Source organism: Doryrhamphus excisus, chromosome 17 (genome assembly GCF_030265055.1).
Source record: "Doryrhamphus excisus isolate RoL2022-K1 chromosome 17, RoL_Dexc_1.0, whole genome shotgun sequence".
Taxonomy (NCBI): Eukaryota; Metazoa; Chordata; class Actinopteri; order Syngnathiformes; family Syngnathidae; genus Doryrhamphus; species Doryrhamphus excisus.
In genome coordinates this window covers 11,905,019-11,915,413 of record NC_080482.1, presented here as the reverse complement: position 1 = coordinate 11,915,413, position 10,395 = coordinate 11,905,019, and the positions used below count along the sequence as shown (strand labels likewise).

At 47.3% G+C, this 10,395-nt stretch overlaps 1 protein-coding gene across 1 annotated transcript; it reads right to left on the bottom strand.

Moving 5' to 3' along the window:
* Window positions 1-1,839: 1,839 nt before the first annotated feature.
* Window positions 1,840-9,606, bottom strand: prdm1a (PR domain containing 1a, with ZNF domain). The gene is made up of 7 exons (XM_058053297.1): window positions 9,456-9,606; window positions 7,227-7,565; window positions 6,210-6,329; window positions 5,695-5,947; window positions 3,593-4,626; window positions 3,372-3,500; window positions 1,840-3,281 (listed from the first exon to the last, which is right to left on the bottom strand). The coding sequence occupies exons 1-7, from the start codon at window positions 9,480-9,482 to the stop codon at window positions 2,757-2,759; spliced, it is 2,427 nt and encodes an 808-aa protein (XP_057909280.1). The 5' UTR covers window positions 9,483-9,606; the 3' UTR covers window positions 1,840-2,756.
* Between the last annotated feature and the right edge of the window lie 789 nt (window positions 9,607-10,395).

The window sequence follows — 10,395 nt, the reverse complement described above, 5'->3', positions numbered from 1 at the left end:
TAAATACCAGGATACTGGATACTTCAGGTGAACGTTCCTATATTCCTGTTGTTTTTTTATACGGTATAAATTATACATTACAAATACTATAAAAAATACAAAATCAGGATGAACAGAGGGTGGCATAGCTTGCCATAATAATTCATTCATTCATTCATTTTCTACCGCTTATCCTCAGGAGGGTGCTGGAGCCTATCCCAGCTGTCTTCGGGCACATATAGACAAACAACCATTCACACTCACATTCATACCTATGGACAATTTGTAGTCGCCAATTAACCTAGCATGTTTTTGGAATGTGGGAGGAAACCGGAGTACCCGGAGAAAACCCACGCATGCACCTTGGGTCTCCTTGCTGTGTGGCCTGCACACTAACCACTCATCCGCCATGCAGCGGCCATGATGAATTATTTACTTTAGTTTTAGATTAGTGTAATCCAAACTTCACTTTGCACCCAAATGTGATGGACTTCATGCAAGTTCCTCAGCAAATGAATGCAGTATGGTATCTTCAATTACCTCGGGCTCACACTGGATCTGTCGCGGTCCGTCTTGCTGCAAAGTGCCACTCACACTGACTCCAGTAGACACTATTGTGAGAGTCCGTGCTGGCTGCGGAAACTGCGCTTGTGAGACTAGCTTTGTATACAGGAAGTTCTTGTAAACAATAGCCGTGTTTACCTGCACAGCTGGCATTTCAATCTTACGGAATGCTTCTGGCGGCCGCAATGGAGTTATTGTTAATAATGGAGTTATTTGAAGAATTTTAAAAAGATAAATCAGTATTCTGGAAAATCTAGAAAGCTTTCTGTGCTGGTTATTGTGTGTAGCTGCTCTATAGGAGTCCACAACCCAATACAAAGGGCTGAAAAATTAGCATAGTTAGCTAGCTAGCTGCCGTGGCTTGTTTTCAATGAAGTAAGAACTGTTGAATTGTAATATTTAACACACAAATAAGGCACAACAAGCGTTAAATGACTCTAAAATGAGCTGTAATACCAAGAAGATAAGCTTATGGAAATAAGATAACCTGGAATGCTACCATTTTGGGGAAGTCATATTCAGGGGTAGTCACATGACAACATGACCATGACCACATTAGAAATTACCGATTGAAGACAACCTAACACTAAAATACTAAAGCTACTTACCATTGAGAGACGCCTTGAAGTAACCTGTTTTCCTGAGAAAAGGATAAATTGCTGTTTATTATTATTACAACTCCTATAAAGTTCGGTTTGGCAGCTATCTGGAAGTCCTCCTGATCACTTGGGAGTATGACCAACCACAGTGGAGTGGGTGCATCTGGAGGCGGGCCATGGGTGAAAAAAAAAAAAAACAGTTTTTGCAGGAACCACGTAATCCAAAGAAATACAGCTGGAACAGGTGCACATTCTGAAAGATCTAGAAAGGTTTCTGTGCTGGTTATTGCGTGTAGCTGCTCTATAGGGGTCCACAACTCAATACAAAGGGCTGAAAAATTAGCATAATAGATCCCCTTTAAGGCTAAACGCTAGCTAGCTTCCGTGGCTTGTTTTCAATGAGGTAAGAACTGTTGAATTGTAATATTTGACACACAAATAAGGCACGACAAGCGTTAAATGACTCTAAAATTAGCTGTAATACCAAAAAGATAAGCTTATGTAAATAAGATTACCTGACATGCTACCATTTTGGGGAAGTCATATTCAGGGATAGTCACATGACAACCACTCCAAAATGGTTCCTACTATATAATCCTGCTGTATTAGACTCATTTAATGTGTTTAACGTGTTTCTTATGGATTAAAGGTAATAAAGACATCATCGTGACAGGGTTTAGATTAAAGGCAGTGAACATTTATAATTATAATTTACACATTTGGACATTTTTGCACATAAATAACTTTGTAAACCAGAATGTAAACAGAGACAGTCATTTGGGTGGGGTCGTTAAAGCTCAGAGAGACACTTTGGTCAAGGAAGAGTCGAAGATGCCGAAAAAGAGAAAAAACGCTGCACACAGTGGAGGAGAAGTGGGCGGGGCCAGTGCATAGAGAGGTGCTTGTGTGGGCGGGGCTACGGACAAACAACTAAAAGTCTTTCCTTCTTCAGCATCTATCTCCTTCATGCCTTCTTCACATTCTTCCTGCTGCTTCCTGCTGTTTGGAGTCCAGTGAACTTTGGTTTCTAGTGTCGAGTGGGAATCTCATCCACGTCACTGACAGTGTCTTTCAAATAAAAGTACAATCAAAATAAAAAAAACAAATATGTGTGCTACATGTTGACCAGATGCACTCCACTCTGCTGTGGTCTTCTTCTTCTTCTTCTTCAAGTAGCAAAAGAGCAAATAAATAGAAAGATCTGCCTTTAGCCTTCCCTTTACACACACACACTCTCATGCACTCTGAGGTAACTTTTGTGATACACACACACACACACACACACATACACTGCCCTTTGTTCCTCATTTAAATTAAGTGGGCATGGGAAAAGGACACAGTCACACTCTGGGAACGCTGGCATGGAAGCGGAGTTCTTCTCGCTCTTTTTCGTGGGTCAGATGATAAACACGGGTGTTGCTTCCACGTGTTCCTCATGAAGACGTGGTCACGCTAATAAATTAAGAGGTTACATTTGGAAAAGAAAAGAAGACACCAGGTGATTGTCAAAGTTCAACCCTGAGTAACGAGTCCCTGAAAGCATCCTGATGGCTGCCAGCACGCCAGGAAGTGGTTATTTACAGCTGTTGCTCCTGGCAACACAGTCCAAGCTCCTCACGCCTGATCCTCGCTCTCCTGTTTCACGATGAGCGGCCGCATCTTGATGACCGATGCCTCCTCATAGGGGAGATCGCCGCCCTTGTGGCGAGCGGGGAAGTGGGCCGCCTTGAGACGCTCGCCGTCTCGCCACAGCAACCCCAGGACCTGCTTCTCCAACATGGCCTCCAGCTCCACGCCACCCTGCAGTTGCTCCAGCTGCTCAGCGTGCTCGCTCATGTCGAAGCGCTCGATCTCCTCGTTGGCTCGCTGTACCTCATCTAGAGGCGCGTGGCGGGGGCTGGCCGAGGCCAAACAGTAGCCCTTGAGGTGGAGGCGCAGGCTGCACAGGTGGATGTAGTGGCGGTGGCACTGCGGGCATTTGTGTGGCCGCTCGCGAGAGTGCAGGCGCTTGTGGAGCTTGAGGTGCACAAACTGTGTGAACTTGGCAGGGCAGAGCTTGCAGTGGTAGGGCTTCTCACCCGAGTGGAGGCGCAGGTGAGTCTTGAGGTTGCTGGTGCTGCTGAAGCGTTTGTGACACACCTGACGGGGAGGAAAACATACACGGCGTCAGCTCCTTGCCTGAAGACCGCTGCCTAAAAGACGGCACTGCCGGCATCTCCAAAGCCTCACCTGGCACTCGTGCGGCTTCTCGCCTGTGTGGACCAGGTAGTGCTTCTGCAGGTGTGCCAGTTGTGTGAAGCCCTTGTTGCATGTCTGACATTTGAAGGGTCGCTCACCGCTGTGGACTCGGAGGTGAACCTGCACAACAGGAAGTGAGAATGTCAATAAAGTGACACTCCTTTGGACCAGAACCAGCGGAACACGGAAGTATTAACTTTGCAAAGCCTCACCTTTAGGTTTGACAGCTGTCCAAATGTTTTGCTGCAGATGTTGCACTCGTACTTGATCTTGCCGTTGTGCTTCTTCAGAGGGTACGGGAGAGCCTTGTAGCCCGCCGAGCCCACGGCCCGCTTCACCTTGCTTAGATTCATCGCCTCCTCGTCAGAAATGGTTTCACCCAGTAGGGCAGAGGTAGGCTTGGTGGGCGCCCGCTCACTGGGCGGCGCTATGCCCGCTGTGGGGGATCCATTCGTGGGAGTGTGGCCCGAAGGGTGTGGGTGCCCGGCATAAGGGTGGTGCGGGCCCGCCTTGTCCTTGAGAGAGGTGGCAGCCGAGAAGGCACTGGTGGGCCCCGGCAGGAGGATGTCCCTGTGGGCGGAGATGGAGGACGGGTGGGCAGGGTCAGACAGGAATCGCCTACCAGCTGCATCTGATGAGAGGAGGGGCATGTGGGGCGGCAGGAGGTTACTGTAGAGAGGGTACATCCTGGGATAGATGCTTCCTACGGCGGGGACGCCGCTGCCGGGCAGAGGGTAGTGGTGGGGCAGGAGGTAGCGTGAATAGGGTGCTGTTGGGGGGTAGAAAGGTGAGAGGGGCGCGGACGGCGGCGAGTAGCTTGGGTAGGGACCCAGTCCAGTGGGGTAAAACGAAGCTGGCACCGGAGCAGACGGGCTCCCTTGAGGGCTGCTTTCGGGGCTGCTCCTTGCCGACGGGCTGGGTGTGGTTGACGACTGGTTTCCAGGGGAACGGGGGTACGGCAGCTGGCCTGCTTTGAGAAAGTCCTCGTTGATGTGGCCCCTGAGGGGAGGGTACAGGGCGCAGGGGTATAGGGGGTGATCGGGGCTGTAGGTGCAGCGCGGGCGGGTGGGCAGCGGACGACTCGGTTCGCTCTTGGAGGCGCTGTTGCTGCCGCGCAGGATGGACAGGACGCTGTGTTCCCTTTTAGGGGGCTTGGGGGTGGCGGTGGGCAGCGAAGGGCCCGACACCTCTGCCGCGCACTCGTCGGCGCTCACCTGCTGCTGCTTGACCTCCAGGAGCGACTGCTCTGCAACGACAAGAAGGTGAAAGGTCAGCGGGAGTTGACTTGCATTGAAAACTAAAAGCAATGTCGGTCTTGACTGCTGTTTAAGTTTGGAGATAAAAGTGCATTAGTGAGTCCGACGCACAACTAAGGTGACACTTTGATAGACGAGAGATGTGAGAGGTCAACTGGACCGAGGCACACACACACACACACACACACACACACACACACATCCTGGCATTTTTTAATGTGTGATGTGAAGATGTTACGTAAACACAAAAAGGTGTCCAGCGACAAAAAAAGTTTTTTTTAGTTTTTTTTTACTTTGTTTCTGCTCAGACTGTCAGGCTATTGTTTCCAGATTAGAGGTCAAAGTGGAGTGTTTCCTCTTCACACACACGCGTACACACACTCCAGGGGTGTGATGAAAGAGAGGATTAACATCACAAACTCTAAAAGCTTGGACATGTCAGCTCGCTTAGGTTGTTAAATGGCCGCTGTCTATTATCCGTAAGCCTTTTACAGCCCCGCCCACTTTGAACCAGGGGAGAGTGTGTGTGTGTGTGTGTGTGTGTGTGGAGTGGTGGTGGGGGTCGCATCAGAGGGCCTTGAGTGAGGAGTAAGGCGGCAGTGAGTAAACACTGAGCTTATCAGCGAGCCTTCCTCCTCTTCTTCCTCCTCTCGTCTTCTCTCGTCCACTAAACAAACACCACCGCCATCTTGGAGATATCAATCTGTCAGCACCGCCCCTTTAGCCAGGAAGTTCAAGTAGTCAATGGGGATGGGGGGGGGGTCACTCCTTCACTTCTTCTGTTCTTTTTAACTGACAAATCTCACACACACACGTGGTGTGTTCAAGTGCTAACACTACAAAGATGCTACAGATGGAGAAAGTGTGTGTTCATCACACAAACACACACACACACAGATGTGTGTTTCAGATCTCAAACGTACCCCCCCCCATCACCACCACAATTCACTCTCCTTGCTTTGTAGGCCACCATGCCTCAATTGACTCTTAGTGAGTTAAAAGACACATAGTAATGACTCCGCCCACATGAGGCGAAGGAACCAATCAGGATGACTTACTGAGTCTCTGCATCATGAGTTCCCCAGAGGGGGGGTAGTGCAGGCGCCGGGCGAAGTCGTGGCAGTACCACACCAGCAGCTCGGCACCAGCGGGGACAGGCCTAACGGTGTAGAAGTAGACCTCCATGCCGTTCTGACACGCTGCCAGGTTCTGCTCTGCCGCCGAGTGGGCGGGGTTAACATAGCGCATCCAATTGGAGCGCGTCTCGTCCAGGCCGTCCACAAAGTGGTGGAAGTCGCCATCGGCGTAGATCTGAAAAGAGAAAGTTACACACTTTACACACACACACCTACACTTCCTGGCAGTGACAAAGTGGGTCAGTCCATCACTGTTGTGGACTTACAGGAACTGTCATGTGACATCACCGCCACAACACCACCTCCACCCCCACCCCCACTCTGCGCGTGTTTCACAAACACGGACACAGCGATCCCCGCTTCCTTCCTGCCATAGCAGCGGCGATGATGTCACAGGAAGAGGTCTTTGAGGCTCGCAAGGAAGCAAGAACACTCACCCGCCAGAAGTACTTGCGGTTGGCGTCTTTGGGAACGCTGTCGGCCGTGTAGATCTCACCCACCAGGGGACCAAAGCGCGTCCCTTTGGGGATGTACTCCCTGCTGCACACGCCCACCACCTACACACACACAAACAGAATTAAATTCAGGTACTGAGGTGACAGTGGGGACAGAATGAGTTGCACTGCATGAGTTGATGAATTATTTTTGAGTATAGACCTCCGCTGCCTCACGCAGCCACCTCAACTTGTACCCCAAAGGGGGCCTGCCCCGCTATCACTGGCTATCCACATTTGGCCATTAAAGCGCTTGTGGTTGGAATTGGCCTAAAATTGTTGGTTACACATTTAGTTGCTGTTCAGTGGATATTGATACAAACATGTAACCCTGCACTGGGATTGGATGTGTGTGTGGGGGGGGCTTAATAAAGAGTGCTCACATAAAACCTTCACACTAATCTGACTCAGACTTTCACTTCTTCCTCTCCGCTATCTGTGCCTCTCCACTTCCTCTTGATAACACCTGATGAACAAATCAATGTGATCACACATTGACCCCCCCCCCCCCCCCCCCCCCCCCCCCCCCAATCACAAGGCTGGCAGGGAGGGGATGATGAATCTTTCGGACTCTTCCACGTCTGTTATTGGAAAAAGTCACGATAAAGCTTTTCCAGAGTAAATACAGGAAGTGTCTTATGTAACAAGCCATGGATTGGACGGATCAGTTCATGTGATCACCATATGGCCTACAAGGTCAGGAGGTCATACGCCGCACGGCTCCCTCTGTCAGCAGGATGGGGTAGTGCATCTTTTTTAAATCTATATGTGTGTGTGTATCCCGCTTTGGGTACACACACACACACACACACTTAGAGATTCCACTCTGTGATGTGTGTGTGTTTTACGACGAGACGAGAATCCGCTCTTCCTGACGTGACCCACATCTGACTCACGTTTGTGTGTGTGTGTGTTACAGATGTTGCCGTGTGTGTGTGTGTGTGTGTGCACATGTCTGACCTCCTTGCTGTCGGCCGTGTGTTTGAATATCAGATTCCTGGGCAGGGAGGCCTCGGCCCTTGTGACCGAGGCGGCGGCGGCGGCGGCATCAGCGTCGGGCCCTGCTTCCCACGTGGTATCCTTGACGATGTACGTGCACTTCTCCTCAAACTCCGCCTCTGTCCAGCGAGTCATGTCCGCCTCATCTGTGTCCATGTCCACGTCGGAGTCCGTGGCCGTCTCTGCGCCGTCTGAGCCGGTACTGCCGACGGAGGCCACCTTGGCGGCGGGGTGGACGTCGTCCTGCTCCATGGTGTGCGCCCCCTCACTGGTCAACATGGCCGAGCTTTGAGAGGTCGCCTGACAGACACAGAGGAGAGGAAACTTTTATTTTTTTTTTAAAGACCACTAACAGATGACAAACAGAATCTAGGCTTTAGGACGTAAGGAAAGTTAGGAAGGAGAAGAAAAGCAATGGACACGGCCACACGAGAGGAGACCAAAGATAAGATAAGAGGAGATGTGGGCGGAGCCTGATAAGACGTGAAAAGAGGAAACAAAGAAGAAGAGATGATAAAATCAACACTAATGGAGAGGAAGAGCGTGATTATGACACACACACAAGCAGGAAGCTCTCGGGGAAACAATTACGGGGGAAAAACATGATAGCATCCAACTAATGACTTGGTACATAATTATTATTAAGTAGCTTTTAACTGGAGTTTCTCTAGAAGTGTAGTAATTATTACGTAAGACAAAGAAAAATTATTATTTAATATTCTAAGGCCTTAATTGATATATTTTACATGATATTTGTAGCAACATTTAGAAGCAAATAAAAGAGTAGCGGAACCAAACTATCAAACCATCCTGGGGACCAGGAAGAAGATTGAAGGGGGGGGTCTACAAAGGGAGGACCAAAACTTTTCCATTTGGGGGGTCTCAGGAGCACAAACAACACTTCAAACGCTATCCCACCCAAGACAGCCCCACACATACACACCAATAATCCTCCCCCTGAAAAACAACACTTTCTGACACAAGGAGATGACCTCACGCTAAATGACAAATAATCAACCCTCCTCTTACAAGCTTGTCATTATTGTTCCATCGCCTTAAAATACTCCACTCTTCCTCATTCCAGTAATAAAGTGGGTTTGAATCTATCAAAATCTATTTCTATTTCAATGTAGAAATATTGCAATGTCTTGCATCCATGTGCAAGTTAGACATGCAAGCGATTTGAATGCTAAGACACCAAAATGTGTGAGTTATTGTTTATTCTCTGCTTTACTTGCTATTAAAATCAGTTGTGTTTCAGCCTGGCGACTCAAAGTGAAACTGAGCTGAAACGCCAACAAGTTTCATGTAGCCACTAGGAATTTCACTTTAATGTCAACATTCATTTCAAATCTGCTCCAATCTTTCAAGACAATTGTAAACACATTTTAAAATGTCATAAATAGACAAACATAAATAAAGGAATTGTATTATTAGTAGTGGTACGTTTAAAAAAAAAATCTACATATAGTTTAAAAATATAGCTCTAATATTAAAATGTTAAAATTATACATAACTAGAAAAATAATAAATCTAACATGATAGAAAATGCAATTAAGCACAATTCCTTGTCTTTAGTGCCAAGACATTCTTCAATCACTTTATCAGCAAAGCCCAATGTAGTCATCAAACAAAACGGAATGATTTAAAAAAATGACTCCTTTAAAACTACCAAATGTATCATGTATTATCCACTGCATGGTTTTAAAAACATGTAAAACTACCACGAAAAATGTACAAAATGTTTTTTAAATGGTTTTAAAATCATGTACAACAATCACTAATAGATGTATAAAGCTGCTGCAGCATTTTAAAAATGACAATGAGGCTTGAAAAAAATGTAAAACACTCAGGAATAAATGTATAAAGCCAATGCAGAACTTTTTAAAATGATAATGCGATTTTAAAAACATGTAAAATTACCCGTAATAAATGTATTACGACACTCCGGCACTTAAAACAATGACAATGTGGTTTTAAAATGATGAAAACTATCTCTACAAATGTATAAAACCACTGCAGCACTTTATAAAAACATAAAAAGCAGAAATGACACAGTCAAATTTAAACCTTAAAATGGCTAAAGTTTGCTTTTTTTTATTAAACTTTCTAATTCTTTGTTTTACAAAAGTCCTTATTTTTGTCCCAAGTTGCATAAAAGTCATTAAAAGAGTGATATTTAGTACTCACGGTGTAACTTTGCTCCCATCCACACATAAGGACGTCTTGCTCAGGACCTCTCCGCCTGTGTGTGTGTGTTTAAGGGGAGGACAGGTGCAATTCCCCCTCGTTGTCCCGCTCCTGCTGGTACTCCGCACGGCACTCGGCGTGTGTGTGCGTGTGTGTGCGTGTGTGTGTGATGTCGTCGCTGTGTTGTGTTCAAGTGTCTGACACAATCAGCGCGTCTTCACTAAGAGAAGGAGGAGGAGGAGGTGGAGCCGACTGGCTACGCCCCTCGCTTAACCACGCCCTCTGTCATCATACTACGCCCCCGGAACCCTATGCAGCTTTCACCTGAGGCAGCGCGCGCACACACACACACGGACACAGTCATCCTCACTGAAGAACAACTTAAGTTGGAAGTTGAAAAAGTGTGTGTGTGTGTGTGTGTCCCAGGATGCCCCACGACACACACACACACACAAGCACGCACACACTGACCGCCTGTAGGGGGCAGGTCTGCTCCTTTTGTGGTATTGACTAATTTCCACTTAGTTACTGAGTGTACCGTGTTTGCGTGTGTGCTGTCTACTCTCACTTTGTCACACTTTCTCCCTTTTAAATACATCCTAACGTGCTTTTGTAAAAATAATAAAACATACATTATGTGAGTTCCATAGCCTATGTGTGTATGTCATATATACATAAAATGCATTACGTTGTATCTATGTATGTGTACGTCATACAATATATGGAGAAGAAAAGACAGATATGTCCTGTGGGGAAATAAATGACACATTCATTCATTCATTTTCTGCCGCTTTTCCTCACGAGGGTCGCGGGGGTGCTGGAGCCTATCCCTGCAGTCTTCGGGCGAGAGGCGGGGTACACCCTGGACTGGTCGCCAGCCAATCACAGGGCACATATAGACAAACAACCATTCACACTCACATTCATACCTATGGACAAT